The following is a 22,984-nucleotide window of genomic DNA, read 5'->3' as shown; positions in this document are numbered from 1 at the left end:
TGGGGTTCACTATCAATGTGCTGAAATCACACCAGACTCCCTCTCAGACGCTCCTCATCATTGGAACCATTCTGGACACAGCCTCGGTCCTGGACTTCAGTGACATTTACTCTGAAACTGCTGGGACTGATGGCCTCCAGCATCCTCCTGGTCGAGTATGCGAGGTTGCATATGCGTGCTCTCCAGTGGGATCTGTAACTCAGTGGACCCAACATCAAGGGGACTTTTCTGACCAGGTTCAAATTTTGAAGTAGACTTTAAAAGACATGCAGTAGTGGTTACTAGATCGTGATTGGGCTAGCAACAGACCTCTCTCCCTTCCCCACTCAGCGCTCACAGTGGTGATCAATACATATCTTCAGAGTTTGGGTGGCCATTGGAGAGAGATGGAGATCAGAAGCCTCTGGTTGCCGGCAGAGTCCCAGCTCCATATCAATCTTCTAGAGCAGAGGACCATCTGCTTGGCACTGAAAGCCTTCCTTCCATCCAATCATCAAGAGCAGTCTGGTACAGCTGTTCACAGACAACACCACCACCATTCGGTTTGTTATACTGAAACAAACAGGACCTTGTGCCTTTGGAAATGGCTGGACCACCAAAGGATCTTCCTGGTGGTAAGCTACCTGGGAGAATCATTGAATATGGATAAGCTCAGTTGTCAGCACCTAGCGGATCATGAGTGGCTTTACACCCAGAGGTGGTGCAACATCTCTTCCAAGAATCGGGAGAACCTTGACTCGACCTGTTTGCCACCAGTAGGAATGTGCACTATCAGCAATGCCGGGCGCTGGAGTTGTCAAAGCATCTCCCTCTGAGATGGGTTCCACCATGAGTGGAACTCAGGACTCTTCTATGCCTTCCCGTCTATATCACTCCTGCCCTGAGCTCTCAAGAAGATAAGAACTGACTGGGCTCAAGTCATCCTAATTTCCCCAGACGGGGCACGGAGGGCCAGATGAAAGACCCACCAATTTGCAACTCGCAAATTGCGTTGCTTTTGCGACTCGCAATTTGAGGCTCGCAAATTGGGATTATAACAGTGTTCCAGACACTTTGCGATTCCCAATGGGGTCACAATTTGCATGCCTCATGAATAATAATGAGGCAGGTGCAATTTGCGACCCCAGTAGGAATGGCTAGCACTCCCAGGGATGGTGGCCTGCTGGTGTCAGCAGACCACTATGTCTGGGACTGCTTTTAAATAAAACTGTATTTGTTTTTTTTTAATGCAGCCTGTTTTCCTTAAAGGAAAACAGGATGCATTTAAAAAGAAAAATGAAACTTTTCACTTTCATTTTTTTAAGGGAAGGCAAAAAAGGGTTGTACATCTGGCTCGCAGAGTATGGTATCTTGAATACCTAGGCTTGAGCTTCTATACTACAATGAGGCTGCCACTCCAGGAGGACCTACTGTTGTAACAAAAGGGAAGGGTTCTGCATGCTGGCCTTCACACTCTCTAACTTCTTGCTTGGAGACTGAGCGACGATAGCTGAATACTCTTGACCTTCCTCTGAAGGTGGTTGATATCATCTTTGCAGAGAGGCGTGGCTCGACTAATACTTCATACGCCTGATGTTGAGACAAATTTGTAGCTTGGTGCAGTGCTTAGCAGACAGACACCCTCCGTGCAAAGTTGATATTTTGTTGTTTGTTTTGTCCTTAGCTGGACAAGGCCTTCCCTGGGCACTATTAAGAGGTACCTTTAGTTTTTTGGGCCTTTTTGCAGTTGCCAGCTCAGCCCTCTTTGTTTCAGTCCCCAGTTGGTATGAACTTCTTGAAAGGTTTAGAACATTTGTTTCCTACCACCCCCTTTGTCATACCACAGTAAGGGCCCGATGTAGGTGGCTGTTTCAGGCCATTTACCGACCGGTTACGGCCGATTTCGGCCGTTTCCGACCGGTAAATGGCCAATCGGTATGTAGGGGCCTAAATGGTATTCACCTGTTACAACGCATTTTTTACTCCGCACTACCACTACAACGCGGGCATTACAACGCATACTGTTACAACGCATTGCGCTGGGGGGCACTCTAGGATAAGAGGTAAGTTTAATTTACTATCCAACACCTTCCCTAGGGTCCACGGGGACTGGAGTTAGAATAGTAAATTATACTTACCACTATCCAGCACCCCAAAGCGCTATGCGTTGTAGCGGTATGCGTTGTAAATACCGCGTTGTAATGGTACGCGGAGTAAAAGTATGCGTTGTAACGACATACATCCGGCCTAAATCCAAGGCCACATGTAGGTAAATCTACATTTACAGAATCGGTAAAATTACCGAATCGGTAAAATACCGAATCAGTAATTTTACCGATTCTGTAAATTCCATATGTAGGTGGGACTCTTCTGAGTCCCAAAGGCCTTAACGAATCGGTATTTTACCATGAAATCCTACTTCATGGTAAAATACCGATTCCGGTGTGCATGCACATGTGTGCATGCACACCTATGTCATGTGACAGGCAGACCTGCCCTTAGGGCAGGTATGCCTGCCACATGGCACCTGTGCCTGTTTTGGGGGTGTCAGAGGGTGTCAAAGTGACACCCCTGCACCCTTGTGAATTCTTTAATTACCGATTCGGTAAATACCGAATCGGTAATGCCTAATCATTCCTATGGGCTTCAAAGCCCATAGGAATGAATGGGCATTACCGATTCGGTATTTACCGAATCGGTAATTAAAGAATTGTTAAGGATTCGGTAACGAATCCAGATGTTGGGACCTACATACCATTTACCGATTTTGAAATACCGAATCGGTACAATTCGGTATTTTAAAATCGGTAAATGTTTTTTACCTACATATGGCCCTAGGACCTTAATTTTGTCCTCACATTTCTAATGTGCACTCCATTTGAGCAGCTTCACTACTGTTCCTATATATTTACAACAAGGGGTGGTGAGGGACAGAGTCTCTGAATTAAGCAGAAAGCTCTCACCCAGTCAAGAGATCAGGGCTAGATCCAACACCGTTTTTTAGCTCACTGCACCATCCCAGTTTCAGAACCTGGCTGTATGCAAATTAGTCTGTTCCTGTCCCAGTGCATGATGGGAACAGGGCAAACCAAACTACAAAAGCCAATTCTTACACTGGGAAGGAAACAAGCTCCCGGGGACCGGTTTCTGGCATTACAGCCGTCTTCGGCCCGGTTTGCTTGAATCCTGATGGTGCAATGAGCAAGGGTCTCACATCTGAGAATACCCTTCCACGCTTAGGGTGGACAAAAATATTTACAACAAGGGGTGGTGAGGGACAGAGTCTCTGAATTAAGCAGAAAGCTCTCACCCAGTCAAGAGATCAGGGCTAGATCCAACACCGTTTTTTAGCTCACTGCACCATCCCAGTTTCAGAACCTGGCTGTATGCAAATTAGTCTGTTCCTGTCCCAGTGCATGATGGGAACAGGGCAAACCAAACTACAAAAGCCAATTCTTACACTGGGAAGGAAACAAGCTCCCGGGGACCGGTTTCTGGCATTACAGCCGTCTTCGGCCCGGTTTGCTTGAATCCTGATGGTGCAATGAGCAAGGGTCTCACATCTGAGAATACCCTTCCACGCTTAGGGTGGACAAAAATATTTACAACAAGGGGTGGTGAGGGACAGAGTCTCTGAATTAAGCAGAAAGCTCTCACCCAGTCAAGAGATCAGGGCTAGATCCAACACCGTTTTTTAGCTCACTGCACCATCCCAGTTTCAGAACCTGGCTGTATGCAAATTAGTCTGTTCCTGTCCCAGTGCATGATGGGAACAGGGCAAACCAAACTACAAAAGCCAATTCTTACACTGGGAAGGAAACAAGCTCCCGGGGACCGGTTTCTGGCATTACAGCCGTCTTCGGCCCGGTTTGCTTGAATCCTGATGGTGCAATGAGCAAGGGTCTCACATCTGAGAATACCCTTCCACGCTTAGGGTGGACAAAAATATTTACAACAAGGGGTGGTGAGGGACAGAGTCTCTGAATTAAGCAGAAACCTCTCACCCAGTCAAGAGATCAGGGCTAGATCCAACACCGTTTTTTAGCTCACTGCACCATCCCAGTTTCAGAACCTGGCTGTATGCAAATTAGTCTGTTCCTGTCCCAGTGCATGATGGGAACAGGGCAAACCAAACTACAAAAGCCAATTCTTACACTTGGAAGGAAACAAGCTCCCGGGGACCGGTTTCTGGCATTACAGCCGTCTTCGGCCCGGTTTGCTTGAATCCTGATGGTGCAATGAGCAAGGGTCTCACGTCTGAGAATACCCTTCCACGCTTAGGGTGGACAAAAATATTTACAACAAGGGGTGGTGAGGGACAGAGTCTCTGAATTAAGCAGAAACCTCTCACCCAGTCAAGAGATCAGGGCTAGATCCAACACCGTTTTTGGTGAAGAATTGGCTTGGTAGTTTAGTCTGCCCTGTTCCCATGATGCACTGGGCCAGGGACAGACTGATTTGCATATAGCCAGGTTCTGAGCTGGGATGGGGCAGTGAGATAAATAACGGTGATGGATCAAGCCCTGATCTTTGGACTGGGTAAGAGTGGTCTGTTTAACTCAGACACTCTGTTCATCACCACCCCCTTTTTGTAAATCGTTTTTGGCCACTATAGGTGTGGCAGGGTATACTCAGACATGAGTCCCTTTCTCACTGCTCCATCAGGATTCAAGCAAGCCGGGCCGAAAAAAGGCTGAAATGCCAGAAACCGGTCCCCGGTAGCTTGTCTCCTTTCTGGTGAAGAATTGGCTTGATAGTTTAGTCTGTCCTGTTCCCATGATGCACTGGGCCAGGGACAGACTGATTTGCATATAGCCAGGTTCTGAGCTGGGATGGGGCAGTGAGATAAATAACGGTGATGGATCAAGCCCTGATCTTTGGACTGGGTAAGAGTGGTCTGTTTAACTTAGACACTCTGTTCATCACCACCCCCTTTTTGTAAATCGTTTTTGGCCACTATAGGTGTGGCAGGGTATACTCAGACATGAGTCCCTTTCTCACTGCTCCATCAGGATTCAAGCAAGCCGGGCCGAAGAAGGCTGAAATGCCAGAAACCGGTCCCCGGTAGCTTGTCTCCTTTCTGGTGAAGAATTGGCTTGGTAGTTTAGTCTGCCCTGTTCACATGATGCACTGGGCCAGGGACAGACTGATTTGCATATAGCCAGGTTCTGAGCTGGGATGGGGCAGTGAGATAAATAACGGTGATGGATCAAGCCCTGATCTTTGGACTGGGTAAGAGTGGTCTGTTTAACTCAGACACTCTGTTCATCACCACCCCCTTTTTGTAAATCACTACTGTTCCTTGCGGCTCCTCACTCTCAAGACATCCTTCCTCATCACCATTTCATAGGTGGCTTATGAACGAGCTTCAAGCTCTTTGTGCCGCACTTCCACATTCGTCAAAATATCACTCTGCTGGTGTTCTATGCTCCACCTCACCCACTAAGGAGGAGGAGAGACTCCACTATTTGGACTCTAAGAGGGCTCTCATTGTTTATATTGATCATACCAAAGAACACTGTGTAGACAATCAGTTCTTTATGATGTTTGCTGGAGCAAAACAAAAAGGCAAGGCTGTGCAGAAGAGACCCATCTCCTGCTGGATTATGCTATGTATTAAGACCAGCTATGCACTGCCCAAGAAGCTGCTTCTGGGTGGACTGCATGCTCATTCTACCAGGGCCAAAGCTGCTACCAATGTGCAAGCATGTAGAGCCCTTCTCCTGTACATCTGCCAGGCAGCTACGTGGGCATTCCTCCATATATTCACAAAGCACTATTGTCAGGAGAGTCAGATTCGCCGGGAGGGGCATTTTGCCCGCTCTGTCATGCAGGATTTTATGGTTTGAGTCAACCCAGAAATCCACCTAAAAATAGCAGCTGCTTTGTATTTATTTTAAAAGTGAAGAATCTGCAGCTCGAAGTCACTATCAGAAAAACAAGTTACTTACAGTATGGAAATGCCGCTTTTTCTATTATCACCCCTAAAGTTTTTAGACTGATGTTGATGGTTTTTGACTCTGAGAGTGCAGCAAGGCCTTCTAACCAGACCTCTGTGCCTGTTTCCTAGCCTTAAAGTATATCTGTTTGATTGACCTACACCCAACTGGCATAATCTAACTAACTTGTAAATCCATAGCATGTGAATCCCAGGGTCTGTACGTTAGAGGATACTTCAGGGACTGCAGCACTAGTTGTACCACCCTGGGTGTGACACAGGTAAAACAGGGCTCCTAGTCTGCCCCCCCCCCCCTACCAGACTGGAAGTGCTAACTCGACTTTGCCATTTATGGGAATGGCAAAGCCAATTTCTTCCTTTTTAACATATGTAAGTCACCCCTGAAGTAGGCTTAGTGAGCCCTAAGGCAGGGTTCTGTATATTACGAAGTGGAAAATGTGTTTTTCATGTTACAACAATAAACACTCCCAATTGTCTTTTTTACTGTGGAAAAGGCTAGTAGCCCCATTAGCGAGTGCAGAGGTGCACACTGCCAGAGCAGCCATGCTAGTGCCTGACTAGGACTACTAAAGTTGATACAGTAAGGTATCAAACAACTTGTTACATTAAGCCAGAATTGAATCCCAAGTCAAAATTATTGTAACTTTTTGCAGTGTGGAACTTTTACAAAGGTTCCACTTTGTTGCCCTAAACCCCCAGTGTCCATTCATGGTTGCACAGGAAGTCTGCTCCTGAGACAGCCTTTGATCGTTGTGAACTGAGGAGTTGCCACGGGAAGACAGCATCGCATCCACAGCATCCTTGAGCAACATCCTGTATCCCTTGTATCAGGACCACTTGCATATAAGTCTATTGCAAGGAGATAAAAGCACCTGGATCTGACTGAAGGCTGAGTCTTCCTCCGAGGTAAATGTTTCTGAGGACCTTGCTGATTTCCCTGACTTGCTCCCTGCTAATGATGGTCACCTAAGGTTGTAATGTAATGTAATGTAAAAAGGATTTGTATAGCGCTGCGTTCACCGGACGGTTTCTTGGCGCTGATCACCAACCCAGGAGGAGGCAAAGAGGGGAGAAAGAAGAACTTTATGTATAGACACCGCGGAAAAGGTGAGTTTTTAGGAGAGAGCGAAAGTGAGGATAGGAAGAGGAGAGTCTGAGGTCTAAAGGTAGGGAGTTCCAGAGTGAGGGGGCCAAGAAGGAGAATCTAAGACCTCCGTGCTTTTTACGCCTGTACCTAGGTGTCTGGAGGAGGGCGTGATGGGAGGAACGGAGGTGTCTGGGGGGGCGTACGGATGAAGAAGAGAGGAGATGAAAGAGGGGCCGATACCGGCCAGGGATTTATGGGTTAGGCAGCCAAGTTTGCAGCGCTCCGACACAGGAAGCCAATGAAGGGCTTTGAGGAGGGGACGAACGTGGTGATGTCTTGGCTGACGATGGATAAGACGGGCGGCCTGATTCTGGATTAACTGAAGTCTCTTTATTTGATATTGTGGAATGCCTGCGTATAGGGCGTTGGCGTAGTCGATCCGAGAGATGACTAGCGCCAACAGCGCCAGGGTGAGAGCTTCAGTGGTCAGGAAGTGAGCTATTTTCCGGATTTTTCTGAGCTGGTGGAAGCAGGAGGATACTGTAGCGCTGATCTGATGATTCATGGAAAGATCTTGTGAGATGTAGACCCCTAGGCTTTTTACTTTTTCAGCGGGACTAGGAGGGGGGCCAAGGGAGAGGGGCCAGAAGGTGGAGTTCCATGGATTGGCTGGGCCTCCGACAAGAACGAGCTCCGTCTTAAGGTGGTGAGCGCCCATCCAGTCGCTGATATGGCAAAGGGTGGACTGGAAATCCTGGGCCGCTTCCTGCGAGTCAAGGTTGAAGATGAGCTGAATGTCATCTGCCTAATTAAATGCAGTGACATTCCTTCCCCGGAGGGAGCGGATCAGGGGGGTAAGGTATAAATTAAAAAGGAGTGGAGACAAAGACGAGCCCTGCGGGACTCCGCAGGTGAGTTTCATCCTGTCCGCCGAGAATTGGGAAATTCGAACAGATTGGTGGCGGTTCGTCAAAAAGGGACGAACCCAATCATGGGCCGTCCCTCCAATACCAGCCTCCTTGACACGGTCGACCAAGATGGAGTGGTCGACCGTGTCAAAGGCTGCCGACAAGTCCAGGAGGAATAAGGATTGGCTGGCGTTAGAGTCAGCACCTCTGCAGAGTTCCTCCATAACAGAGAGAATGACCGCCTCAGTTGAATGGGCTGGTCTAAACCCAGCCTGTTGGGGGTCCAGGAAGTTGGAGTCCTCAACAAAGGAACTGAGGATGCTGGTGACATATGACTCAAGTACCTTACTAAGGTAGGGAAGGAGGGAAATGGGACGGAAGTTGGCCATGATCGTAGGGTCAGCGCTGGGTTTCTTCAAGATGGGTACTACTTCCGCGTTCTTAAACTGACTGGAAACCTCACCGAGCAGAAGGGAGTTGTTCAGGAGGGCCAGTGGAGGGGTGGGGAAGGCTGAAAAGGCAGCCCGGAGAATCGCGGGGGGGGCAGCAGTCTGTGATGGAGCCAGAGGAGACTTTATTAAGCAGACTGATGAAGACTTCTTCTGATATCGGGGGGAACTGAGTCAAAGAATGAGGGTTGACAGGGGGTGCAACCTCAGTTAATGGTATAAGGTTGCTTATAGTAACCACGTTTATACTCTTGAAAAAGTTTCTGTTCAAAATTATTTGAATTTGCCAATGCTTGTTCACAGTTACCTGAAAAGTGCGTATTTACTATACCTTGTAGATTTTGTACATCCGGAACCCTCTGGTGGCTCTTTTTTGTTTTGGAGTCTAAAAATACATAACAATAGTCTGATTTTATAAATGGGTGTCAGATTTCTTGAGTGTCTCATGCATTTCGTCTTGAATTGTTTTGGTGCCTGTTAAATGCTTTACACTTGTTCCTTTGTATTAGCCTGATTGTTCAGGGCCACAGCTATCCATGGTTGAGCTAAAGGTTTGATAAAAGAAACCTACTGGTCCTAAAGAGGTTGGTGGGTGTATTACACTAAGTTCACATAACCGCGCCATAAATTGCACCCCATTTTCTCACACTTAACTTCAGTAATGCTCTTTCTGACATATACTCTATATAGCTGCAGATTCCTTACACACCCTCCCAACCTCCCTCTTCTGTGGTTTGACTCTATCCATTAATAAGATCCGAAGTCTAGAAAATTGCACACTAGTCAGGTCAATTTGCTTTTGGGGATGTGAGTCTGGGAGCTTGGACAGTCTTGAAAGGAACAGACATTAGCGTGCAAGAGTTGGCGCCTATTTAGACTTCAGGTACCATTTCTGGAGCGGAAAGGTGTTGATGTTGAGCCGCACAATGCCACCTACTGGTCTCCAGAGGTACTGCTAAATAGGTTCCCGATCCAGTCTGACCCCTGGAGACTATTCAAATGGTGAGGCATCTGCGGCTACATAGAGTTACTACCAGAAGAGTGTTATAGAAGGTAAGTAACTTGACCTTTCTTTAATTATTCTGAATTCCCTGCATCAATGCAGGGCACTGTGAAATTATATAATGGTAGGTTCATATATTCCTGAGAGCTTTTCACCAGAACGGACTCCAACTATCCTGGAGCAAAAATCAGATTGGTGAACTTTGAACATGCACCTCAGTTGCTTTGTGTAGCAGTCTTAATGCACTTTCATCAATTGGGGGACAGTTTATGGTTTTGGGAATATGAAAAGAATGAAAGACCAAGGAGGGAAAATTGTAGAAGTACTGACCTAAGAGTAAAATACACAAATATAATGGTGAATTGTGACTTGCCATCATTCGCTTTTTTTAAATTCAAAATGCACTGAAACGAAACTCATAAACTAGAAATCAAACACCACGTGTTATTTAAATACTTTATTCATCTTTAAAAATACTTATACAAATGACATTTCCGTTATTAAAATATATTCATTATAACACATTCAAATTCAGTGATCTCAGCATATTGAGTTTCTTTAAATAAAGATAGCATGTATGTATATCTATCTATATATCTATATCTATTTATCTATCTATAAATAAATATATATATATATATATATATATATATATGTGTGTGTGTGTGTATATATATATATATATATATATGTGTGTGTGTGTATATATATATATGTGTGTGTATATATATATATATATATATATATGTGTGTGTGTGTGTGAACAAGGGCTGCATAGCCCGAAACGCGTCATGTTTGGTTACTTGCAGAACAATCTGGAAAAATAAATCTTTCACCTGAATGCCGTGGTCTGTCTCCTGCTTTGCCAACCCTGTTGGTTCGGAGGTGGTTTCCTGAAGTGACTGTCGATATATATATATATATATATATATATATATATATATATATATATATATATATATATATATATATATATATATATATATATACACACACCGAATCCTTCAAAAACGATTTCCCCCCAGAAGATCGGCCGCACCAGGTGTCCGCCACTCAAAATCACCAATCACAAGGCATCATATTGTATTAAAAAAATATATACTTATTCATTTGTTAACTTTTATATGTATATAGTTACACATTCTCCCTCAGTCACAAAGGCCAAACGTGGAAAAACATCCATTCCATTTTGTGGACCCTGCATCGGCCACCCAGTTTTCTCTTTACGTCCATACTTTTTTCGGGGTATTTTACGCAGAATTTTCTTTGGGGTCAGGCAGATATGTTCCTAAGGGAAATCTAGTTCATTTTTCAGCTGCAAAGGCGAGTGCGTAAAACCTTGAGTTCTCATTAGCCAACAGAACTGAAAGTTTGTCAAACTCAACAATCTGAAAAGGAAAGTATATATGGTTAAGTAGTACCGAATATGACAAAGATTTTTAGCTTAACCATTGTGAGACAGTTTATAAAGCTTCAGCGTGAGGGCAGAATTGATGTGTTTACCAATGAATAAACACTTTAAAAAAATAATTTGATCATTATCAAGGCCTCGCAGAACCGTATATATATCCTCATTTACAGGTCAACAGTCGAACTAAACAAAATGCAAATGGTTGGATTTGTTTTACACTGGCACCAATTACAAGTTAAATGCAAGAAGTGTAAACTTGCTGGGATTGTGTACTCTGCATTACTACCAGGCACTAGCAGATGTGAAGATGACGTGTAGAATGCATTACAACAGGTGGGAAATGGTCGCAAAAATCGTTTGTATTTATATTTCCCACTATTAGCACCCAATGCTACACTGGCGGCCGAATTTACAAAGTTTTTGGATCGTGTTTGCATTACTTTTATAACGCAGACCCAATGCAAAATCCTTTTAAGGAACTACAAACCAACGCAAATTGGTATTATTGTTGGTTTGAAAGGAAAAGCGAGGCAGTGCTTTGCATTACTCTGGGTCAAGGGGGAGTTCAACGCTGTGGAACGACCCATGTTTTTTACGTAAAACCCTATCTTCTAACAGTAATAAGGGTTGTGCAAGAAAATTAATGTCACTTGAAAGCAGGCGTTAAAAGAATAAATGCTTTTATTTCTCCAAACTTTTCTCACTTTGCTTGTGTGCTGCACTGTACAGGACACACACAAAGTGGGACAAGTTTAACAGTCAATCTAAGTATAGTATTTTGTACTGGAAGGGTGTCTATCCAGTACAAAACCTGTGCTAGACTCACGCAGACATCTTTGCAGTATAGTGCAAGAGTGAGTGTGCCTGGCACCATGCAGCATGATTCTGTGCCAGCGCTGGGGACACCATAAAAGTACCATATCTCTGTAGCTACAGTGCTTTCCTGCTCTCTCCTAATCATGCAACGCTGCACAGCAACTTTGGGTGCTCCGCTGCTTTGTGGGACCGGTTTGAAAATATGGGCTTTGGTGTAAATGGTAACTCTGCTATGGAATTTTAGCACTAGATTCGGCGCTGAATGTTAATTTATCCCAGAGTAAAAGCACACAAGCAGGAGGGCCCAATGTAGAAGCAGATTGAATGAATTATATTGAAACTCACATCCTATTGTGATCATGAGTATGTCTGAGCTACCGGACAGCATAAGGACGTAAATATGGTAATACCATTTGAAGGGTACCTAATCATTTAGGGCCAGATGTATCAAGAATCCGTTTTGCCAATCCTAAATAGCGATTTTTTGCGAATCGCTATTTAGAATTCGCAAAACGGTATGTATGTACCAAATTGCAATATTTTTGCGATTCCTTATTTTTCTTTATTTGCAAATTCGCATTTTGCGAATTCGCAAATAAAGAATAATTTCCAATGCATTCCTATGGGCCAGGAGGCCCATAGGAATGATAGTGCGATAATTCTCAAATTGCGAATTGGCAATTTGCTAATCGCAATTTGAGAAATATTTCAAGGGTGCAGGGGTGTCTCAAAGACATCCTGCTGCACCCCTGAAATCTACATGTGTGCATGTGGCACACATACATGCCCATAGTGGCATGTATGTGTGTCACATGCCACCCTCACAAATGCCAAATAGGGTATTTTTAAAAGAAATCGCAAATTACCTCCGAGTACAAATTGGTGGTAATTTGCGATTCCTTAACTTAAAATCGCAATTTCAAAATGTGTCATACATATCATTTAAGGAATCGCAAAATTTGCGATTCCTTAAAAGCTACGGCAAAATAAGGAATCGCAAACAATTGCGATTCCTTAAATTGCGATTTTTTCATACATCGAAAAAATGCAAAACGGCCGCTTGCGAGTCGCAAAGGCCGAAATTCTGCGAATTTCGGCCTTTGCGAGTCGCAAAAGCCTTGATATATCTGGCCCTTAGCCTATTAACCCCCCAGGTTCCAACAACTCTTTTTCTGATCACCTCTTGGAAAGCATCACAACTAAGATTTCCTCAAATGCCACAGAGGTTTTCCTGGGTGATTTCAACCTGCACTGGAATGACACTAAAGATCCCTACGTCAACGCCATCAAAGACCTCCTAACCGACCAAGCCCTGACTCAAGCCTGCTCTCTGCCTACCCACTCAAAAGGGGCCATCCTTGACTGGATCATTTAAAAAGATTCCGCAGTCAAGCTTATCTCCATAGACCCTTGTGACTGGTCTGACCATCACTCCATCTCTTTAATTTTACCCGGGACCCGCAAGACAAAGTCGTCTCAATCGGTGATTTCCAAACACTGGACCAGAGATACTAAGAACCTCGACCTTATAAAACTAGAGGCTTGCTGCAAATCTGACCTCCCCACCTCGCACATAACCACAGTCAGCAACCTCAATGAGCATTATGTGTCGTCTATTTCAAACATTCTGGACGACCTTGCCCCTCTAAAACAAAAAAGAACACAAATCAAAGACAGAAACCCTTGGTTCACTGGCTCCCTCAACATTGAGAGGAAATCCCTACGGTAATCTGAAAGAATCTAGAGACAACAACCCTCTGCAACGCATCTAAAACTTCTCCCCTGCCAGGCGAGAAACGCCTACAACAAGCACATCCCCAATTGCAAAAAATATTATTTTAAATCCGAATTGGGGAACGCCAAGAATAGACCCCAAAAGCTCTTTGAACTGGTCAAACTCCAATTTAATAAACTGGCTAAAACACCGAAAGAATCCCCCAAATCGCTAATATCGGCAAATGAATTATACTTCTTCTTTGCCGATAAAATCACGGCATTAGGCATTAGTACCACTACCTACTCCCAACCCGTTCCTGTCCTGTTCCATTCTTCAGCACCAACCATCTAGGCCTCTCCTAAAAACCAAGCCCGCTGGACTGACTTCGAATACTATAACTAAGACTCCATCTCAAAAATCCTCTCTACCTTAAAACCAAACAACCACTTCAATGACCCGCTACCTTCCAACTGCCTCGCTGCTTCTTCCAATCCATTGTTCCTTGCTGGACTGCAATTATCAACGCCTCTCTTTAGCAGGGCTTGATCCCGGACCCTTTGAAAGCCAGCCAAGTCCTCCCCATTCTGAAAAAACCTTCGCTGGACCCAGCCTCCCCAGACAATTTCAGACCTATCTCCAATATCCTGCTATTAGCCAAAGTATTGGAGAAGTGTGTACAACAGCAACTAAGTCAGCACATCAACAACTTCCACCTACTTGATGACTTCCAATCTGGATTCAGACCAGGGCACAGCACTGAAACTACTATGCTCCACATCGTGGACGATGCCCTCCAAGCCCTAGACCAAGGCAAAAGCTGCCTTCTAATTCTCCTTGATCTATCCTCTGCCTTCGATACTGTCAACCATGAAAAACGACTTGAACGCTTCAGATTCAGGATGGGTCTGGATGGCGTGGTCCTAGAATGGTTCAGGTCCTTCCTCCACAACCGCTCTCAGAGATTCCTTATCAACGGCAACCTATCAGCTCCCACCCCGGTCACGTTCGGAGTCCCCCAAGGTTCAACCCTGTCCCCCACCCTCTTTAATCTTTACCTAAAGCCACTCACTAAGTTCTCCGTACCGCCACCATTCCTACCATAAGTATGCGGACCCAAATTTACATCAATATCTCTTCGCTCAAGGTGATCCTCTCCCTGAATGAGACCGTGAAAATGACTGTCCAATGGTTAGCCAATAACCAACTCAAACTTAATGCAAAGAAAACTGAATTTCTCCTATTCTCCCCTTCAAAAGCCAACCCGGAGATTCAGATGTGGATCAAGGCCATCACAGCCCTGAACTGCCAGCCTACAATTGTGGACTCTGCCAAATCCCTGGGCATAATCCTCGATTGTAACTTGAACATGCATGACCACATTAACTCGATGGCTAAAGCATCCAGATTCCACTTGAGCTACCTTTGGAAGCTGAAACCTATCATTGATGCTCCTGATTTTAAAATGGCAGTTCAAACACTAGTCATCTCTAGACTGGAATATGGATCTCATTAGCGCCTCTAAAATCCTGCCTCAACGCGACCGCCAGACTACTCACAGGTGCCAGGAAGTTCGACCACATCTCGCCACACATGAAAGCACTGAACTGGCTCCCTCTAGAGGCCAGAATTCAGCTGAAACTGGCATGCATTATAAACAAAGCTCTATACACAAACTCCCCTGCTTATCTGGCACAGAAACTAGTGATATCCGGAGGAAGCAGGAACTTCCAGTCAGCTAGAAACCTCTTACTCCAACCTGCCTCTTTTTAGAAATAAAGAACCTACAACAGGGCGTTCACCGGAGCAGCACCAAGAATTTGGAACTCTTTCCCACCTGCCATTAGAAGAATCCCTTCTCTAGCACATTTCAAAAAGGAGGCCAAAACCTTCCTCATGGGTGAATTTCTCGTCTAAGGCCTGCCCTCAACCACCACATTGTGCCTAACTAATCTAAGACTACCGCTTTCCCAGATCACCAACTCCCCATGCCGAGAACATATGGGACCTTTGTAGTTACTGACTCTGACGGCGATTGTAACCATACATCTGTATCCCCTTCTTCCTTATGCTCCCACCACCCCGGCCCATCGACATCCGTCTTGTTGATTTTCTATATTTCTGCACTATAAACCTTTTGTTTGTTCAACACTCTATACCATGTAAAGCGCTCTGATAACTTCACAGGTCAACTTCGCGCTCTATAAAACACAAAAATAAAATAAATAAATAAAAGTAAAACTGCTCCTGTTTGTAACATTATGGTAATGGGTAGGGGGACATTAGAAAAAATAGTAATACTTCCTGGTTTCCTATATAATTTCCAGGGTTTACATGTTTTGCTGATGGCACCCTTTTCAAGGAGCCGAATGAACATGTTACTTACCTTCAGTAACGATGTATGACATATGCTAGTTATAGATTCCTTACCTTAGAATTACCCCCAGGTGTCAGACTGGATCCGGAGAAGTTTTCTTAGCAGGACCCCCGCACGTCAGTACGTGGCGTTGGTTGACTCTGCGTCCGTCGCTGGCTACGTGTTCACCGAGATTACGTTGCGATGTCTTTTTAGATGCCGTCCGTGCGCTCTGATGTCAGTTCTGACACGACTTTCCACGCCAGGAGCGCAGAGCCATGCAAGACTCTGACCACTGGTGCACTATAACTAAGGTCATGAAAGGGAGTCCCCGTTCCTAGAAGTCAATTTGCAGAGCGAGAAGGATGGGTGGGGCGGTAAGGAATCTCTAACTAACATATGTTTCTTTCAGATACCTCGTTACCGAAGGTAAGTAACTTGTTCATCTGAAAGAGACTGTTAGGTATAGATTCCTTACCTTAGAATAGATACCCCAGCAATACCAACCCCAGAGGAGGGTCTGCAAACCAAGTTCACACCAGAAAGTCCTGGAAGACCGAACGGGCAAAATAGCTGTCCCTCCGGAATTGGCTGTCCAGGGAGTAATATCTGGTGGATGTGTGCAAGGATGCCCACATGGCTGCCTGACAGATGTCAAGATGTGGAACTCAGCGTGCAGGAGCACAGAGAAGAAAGGGGACTTAGAAGAAAGAGCTTGAAGCTCACTCACCCTGCGAGCAGAAGGATGGCAATAAGGAAAGCCGTTTTCAGAGTGAGGAGCCTGAGAGGACAGTTGGGAAAAGGCTCGAAGGGAGCGCACATAAGAGAGATGACAGCAAGATAGCCCTTAAGAGTGCCAGGGAAGAGCCCTGCTGGACCAAAGAAAGTATATACAAAAGGACCTCTGATAGAGGGGCAGAAAGGGGATCTACAGCCTTTGCTGTGCACCATACCACAAACTTATTCCAAAGACAGGTGTATACCGTTTTAGTGGAAGGACGCCTGGCTGTCAAGATGATATTACAGACTTACAGACTTCGGGTGGAAGGTCAAAAGCTGTCAACTGTCACCGCTCAATCTCCACGCAAGGAGGAGGAGGCTGGACAGGTTCAGGTGAAGAACCCTCCCCTGCTGCTGCAAAAGAAGATCCTCCCGAACAGGCAGTCTGAGTGGTAGATCGATGGCCATGCTCAGGAGCTCTGGGTACCTGACACTTTGTGCACAGTACAGAGCCAGAAGAATAACTTGGGCCTGGTCGTGCTTGATATTCTTCAGCACTGGAGGCTGAAGTGGTACTGGTGGAAAACCGTACGGGAGGCCGCAGTTCCACTCACGACAAAAAGCGTTGCAGAGCGAGCGTTGCCTTGGAAATGCCAATGCATAGAATTGCTGACATTAAGCGTTCTCTTCAGTGGCAAACAAATCTAACCAAGGCTCTCCCCACTGCTGAAAGAGACCTTGCACTACCTCTGGGTTAAGACGCCATTCGTGGTCTACCAGGCAGCTGAATTCATTCGCCCTGGCGTTCAGAGTACCTGCCATGTGTTGAACCACCAGGGTCATGCCCTGATATTCCAGCAATGTCCAGAGGCATAGAATCTCTTGACATAGAGTCCATGACACCACCCGCCCTGTTTGTTGCAGTACTACATGGCGGTGGTGTTGTCCATGAACACCTGCACCACCTTACCCTTTACAGAGGGAAGGAATGCCATCAGAACCAGACAGATTGCCTGGAGCTCCAGAAGGTTGATATGGAGCCCGGACTTCGCTGGAGACCAGACGCCTCTGATCTCTGCTTCTCCCAGATGGCCACCCCATCCCAGGAGTGGCGCATCTGTCACTACTGTGACATTTGGTTTGGGAAGGGAGAGGGATCTGATCTGACCCAAGTCTGGTTTGTTAGCCACCACTCCAGTTGTTGTGGAAGTTCACTCCCAGATCTGAACATAGTCAGAAATATTGCCCTGATGCTGCGCCCACTGGAACTTCAGGTTCCACTGCAGAGCCCGCATATTCCACCAGCAGAATATAGGAGGCCATGCTGCCCAGCAGCCTCAGGGTCATTCTCACCGAAATTTGGGTTAGAGACTGAAACATTGGTATCATAGCCCAAATATCCCGGACTTGCTGCTTGGGAGTATAGGCCCGAAACTGCACTGTGTCCAGAACAGCTCCAATGAAAGGGAGTGTTTGAGAGGGAGTCAGGTGTGACTCTGGCACGTTGATAGTGAACCCCAGCGAATGCAGGAGGTCTGCTGTATTCTGGAGCTGTGAGATGACAGCCTGAGGCAAGCCCTCCTTCAACAGCCTGTCGTTGAAATAGGGGAAGACTGGAATCCCTGATCTGCGCAGATGAGCTGCGACCAACGCCATCACTTTTGTGAATACCTGAGGGGCACTGGTATGGCCAAAGGTAGCACGGTGAACTGAAAATGCTTGTGACCTACTGTGAACCATAGATAGAGCATGTGGGCTTACAGAATGAGCATGTCAAAATAGGCGTCCTGCAAGTCCAGAGCCACCATCCAGTCTCCAGGGTCGAGGGTAGACAGCACCTGTGTCACTGTTAGCATTTTAAACTTCTCCTTCCGGTGGAAGCAGTTGAGGGGCGAGGTCTAGAATAGGGTACAGGCCTTTGTCCTTCTTGGGCACCAAAAAGTAGCAGGAATAACAATCACGACCTACTTCTGGCATTGAAACCCTCTTGAAAGCCCCCTTGGCCACGAGAGCTGAGACTTCCTGGCGGAGAAGCACCAAATGATCCTCCGACATGCGATCGAAAGACGGTTGCATGGAGGGATGGGTAGTCTCGAAGGGGAGGGAACAGCCCCTTCATAATATTTGCAAAACCCACCTGTCTGACGGGATAGATAGCCAGTGGGGGAAGTGATGGTGAATCCTGCTGCCCACTGGCCATTGGTGACCCTGAGAGGTCGGACTAGGAAGGCTTGAAGGCTGCTGCAGGGGGAAAGGGTGGACTGGCCCACCGCTGGTTCCCAGACTAGGGTTGCTTGGTCCCACGTCCAAGCAGAGGTTGGGCACCTTAGGTGAACAGGTGGCTGTTCTGGGCTGGACGCTGTGGGGTGCCCCTTCCGTAGCCACGAAAGGGGTGAAAAGCAGACTCAGGTGGATGGGATGACGTTGCAAGGCCCAAGGATCTGACCGTAGCTCAAGAATCTTTAAAGCGCTCCAGCGCTGAGTCTGCTTTGTCACCAAAGAGGCGACGGACATCAAAGGGCATGTCCAGCAAAGTTGACTGGACATCCCCCGAAAAGCCAAATGTCTTCAACCAGGCGTAGCGCCAAAGGGCTACCGACGTGGCACCTGTTCTGCCCAGTGAGTCGCTGGTATCCAGTCCACAGCGAATCGTGAATTTTGCTGCGTCTTTCCTACCTTCAACTGTTTGGGAGAGAGAAGCAGGGCCTACCCCGGGCACTGAGGCAGCACCTGCGCCACCGTATCCCAGATGGTACGGGAGTATTGGCCCAAGAGGCACACGGTAATCACGGACTGCAGCGTCAAGCTGTAGGAAGAGAACATGCGCTTCCCAAGATGATCCAGCTTCTTGGATTCCCTGTCTAGGGGAGTAGAAGGGAATGTGCACTTAGAAGAAGAGGCTTGGACCACCAAAATCTCAGGGGAAGGGTGTGGGGTGAGGTAAATGGGATCGCCCTGAGCCTGGCTGTGGCAGCGGGTAATCGTCCGTTCCACAAGATCCCCTGTGCTGGCCTTGGACCAGGTGCCCATAAGGACGTTAGTGAGGGCTTCTTTGAATGGCAAAAGGGGATCAGAGGAGGTTGCCGCTGGTTGAAGCACCTCTGTCAGGAGAGTAGTCCTGACCGCCACTGAATGGAGCTCCAGGCCCAAGGCCTCAGCCGCCCTTTGCACCACCACAGCATAAGAGGCTCCCTCCTCTGTAGCCACAGTAGGGGAAGAAAGCATGCCAAAGTCTGGGGAAGTGTCCAGACCACTAGTATCACCCAGGTCCTCTCTCCAGCCCGGCTCTTCAAGCTGGTCTGGTAAAGGGTCAGGTGACCCCTCCCAATCCTCATCACCTCCTTCTGGGCCATAGGCAACACCAGGGATGAAAAGGTGAACAAAAGTACCCTCCGGCTTCTGATCCGACGTTGATCTGGCTCGGTTTCCATAATAGGGGTGAGGTTGGGGATGGCGCTGGTCTGGGCACGACCGACGCCGGGGGCGTTGGCTCCGGGGAAGGTCGATAGGCGTTGATCCGGATCCAGGCCCAGAACCCCCCACCGGCTCCGTGGGGCCCAAAGGTGCACCAGCGGAGTCGGGCTGCCCAAAGATGGAATGAGGGCTTTGTAAAATGCACGAAACTGGGCAGGTGCGCTCCGACTCCAAGAAAGGGAGGGAGGCTCGGAGTCGTCCCAGAACTAGGCACCGAAGACAGAGCCTTAGAGCGACGTCACTCCGGATCCTGTGTCATGTCAGCCGACCAATGAGGAGAAAGAAAAGAGCGCTGGTGCTTCTTCACCTTCTTCTTGTGCTTCAACCTACTTGGAGGACTTTAAGTGCGACAAGGTGTGGGGGCTCCGCGACTGGTCTCAGGACCCGGAATGACGCAGAGCCGACTGCCGGGTCTCCAATAGCTTTCAAGACTGCTCCTGCAAAAACTTTGGATTCATGGCCCGGCAGTCGGAGCACGACTTTGGATTGTGGGTGCGCTCCAGGCACCAGAGGTACACAAAGTGTGGGTCCGTCACAGACATCAGTTTCTGACGGGCTTTGCAGGGCTTGAAACCAGTCCAATGATGGGATATCCCTTGCACACCAGGAGTTGAAGACTCAAATAAGAAGTCGACAAAAGTTGAAAAAAGCTTAGTCAAAAAGTGACTAAAGGGGTAGCTCTCTCTGTATTTGCGCTAGGCTGGCATGGAAAAAGAAAGAACTCAGTGCGCAGGGGCGGCGGTTAAATAGACACAGCGATGTCAGCCCGGCTAACATTACACCAACGACGGACACAGAGTCGACCGACGCCACCTATCGATGTGCAGGGGTACTGCTAAGAAAAATCTCTCCAGATCCAGTCTGATGCCTGGGGATAATTCTATGGTAAGGAATCTATAACTAACAATCTCTTTCAGATACCCTGTCTTCGACCTGCTATGGAATGGAGACAACACCAAATTGCCCTTACTAACCTACACTACTCTCGCACAGACAACTTAAGGGAAGCATTATACCATGACTGGGACATAGACACTATCTTCCCAAGCTTCTAATCTGCAGTTTAGGCTGGTGGCAGGTACATAAAAAAGGATTCAGGATGCTTTACACCGCTGGTTGTCCCATGAGGATCCAGCCTCCATTTCTGAAGATTGCACACATATCTGAAGATACTTTGTGGCAAACTGTGTTCTTAACACACCTTGTGTGAACGTTACAAGTTGCAGAACATGTGCACTTTCTCTGCAGTGAGGGCAAATGTACCGGTAGCTCTGTGACACAAATTGCTCAGATTAACTGGGTTGCAGGCTGCGGAGAAACTGAAATCCATAAAGTGCTATGCATCTGTTCAGAACTTGGAGCTGGATCGAAGCCAATTATGATCCTGCATCAGGCACTGCTGACTTTGTGTTGTGTTGGGCTGTAAAATCCCTTGCCTGGCTCTGGAAAGCATGTGCCCATGCCCTTTGTCATTTACCCTGTTTGTGAGGTTGATATGTTTTTATTTTCCCATTATGAGCCCAAAAATCAACCGGGCTCATTATGGGGCCTTTCAGTTACAAGGAATTGAGACCCACTGAACAGTGCTCTGATGTTCCCCCCTATATATTATTGGGACTAATACCCCCTTGACATGCGTTGTGGTTATAGTAGTGGTGGTAAAGTAATTTGTCGTGAAGAGACAGACCTTTTTACCTATAGCCATAAAAATCAGTGTTTTATAGGCCTCTCCTGTCTAAAGTTTTCTGCCACTATGAGGTCTACGCCCAACCCCTCTCCCGGACAAGAAGTCGATCATTTGCTGTGCAAGAGAAAGACTAAGGCAACTATCAACATTTTTTAGGGCCCAAGGTAGTATTGATGCTTCCATCCTGTTTGGTAAGCACCCTTTGCCTATTACACCACCAGTGACTAGGTAAACATTGGCCTGCCTCTAGATGCCTCCATGGGATCTTGAGAATCTATCCCCTTCATTCCTGGAGAAGCAGAGAAATAGCCAGTCAAGAACTCACTGACTCAAGAACCAGTGATTGCACTGCAATTGGTCAGGAAGTTTCCAAGTTATCCCTGCTTGATGCCTCGGGTCTGTCCCATGGATGCTAGAGCCATGTCCATGGTCTTGTGGGCACCCAGCGGTACTGGAAAATCAGCAGTGTCAGAGAGGCAGAACTTTTATAGTAAAATTATCTGATGTGCAGGTAAAATTATCTGATATGCAGGTATTCCTTTGGACAGGCACTAAAGTAAACTTTAGACTCCTGTGAACTGTGTGTGCTCTCCTGTGAACTGTTCCTATTATGAAGCACTGTGTCAGATCCACATTGCCACGTCTGTGTGGGCTATTTGGGTCAATTTGGGTGGTGGCATTGATTTTGGCCTTAGTGGTTTCTGTGAAAATGCACGAGAACTGTGTAAAAACTTGTGTCATTTTGAAGATATGTGCAATCTCTCAAACAAGTAAAGCACACTCATACATTTCCCTCATACTGTGAAATAATCTGAAGCAGATATCAGTATTGTATTGAGCTTAGTACTGATATTGCACGTTGCACTTCTGACTGCCAATTCAGTGACCTATGTTTCTGGAACCCATTATTCACAAGAACCTTAAAATTTAAGCATGGTGTTATAGGAAAACCTAGGAGACAATTCACAAAGGTAAACTTGCAAGTGAGTAAATCTACACATGTAACTTTACACTTACACGTTTGAGTAACTTTACTACTTTGGTCTATTCACCATTTCCAAGAGTTAAGTTACTCAAAAGTGTAGACTTATATGTCTTCAGCCCCGTAAATAGGTTTGAAAAAACGTAATTTACCACCATAATTTTTCTATAACTAACTTTACAACTTTGCGGAACCCCTGCTACCAAACCAGAAACCTTCGCATGGAATGGAATATATTAGAACTACATGCACCTGAACCAAATAATGCACAACTGACACCCATTCCCTCACAACAACATTAATTCTGCCTATATCATAGGATCTGCTTTTCTTTCCTCTTCGTCTTGCCAGCCAGAAGCATGCAGTTCTCCCAGTCAAGAGAAAGAGGGCCATATTATCAAGAGAGGGCAATACATTATCGCCGCTTTTATCGCCAGGA

The 22,984-nt window shown here is 46.5% G+C and overlaps 1 protein-coding gene across 1 annotated transcript in view; it reads right to left on the bottom strand.

The window, feature by feature from the left end:
- Positions 1-10,519: 10,519 nt before the first annotated feature.
- Positions 10,520-22,984, bottom strand: part of LOC147697160 (ATP-binding cassette sub-family C member 5-like) — a 2,119,944-nt gene continuing 2,107,479 nt past the window's right edge. Inside the window, exon 31 of the mRNA XM_086934231.1 lies at positions 10,520-10,773. Within this exon, the coding sequence (XP_086790357.1) occupies positions 10,690-10,773 (84 nt within the window). The 3' untranslated portion in view covers positions 10,520-10,689. The remainder of the gene's footprint in view (positions 10,774-22,984) is intronic.

The sequence above is a fragment of the Lissotriton vulgaris genome, chromosome 8 (genome assembly GCF_964263255.1).
Source record: "Lissotriton vulgaris chromosome 8, aLisVul1.2, whole genome shotgun sequence".
NCBI lineage: Eukaryota > Metazoa > Chordata > Amphibia > Caudata > Salamandridae > Lissotriton > Lissotriton vulgaris.
Note: the sequence above shows the minus strand (reverse complement) of the source record. Positions and strands in the feature narration are given on the sequence as shown.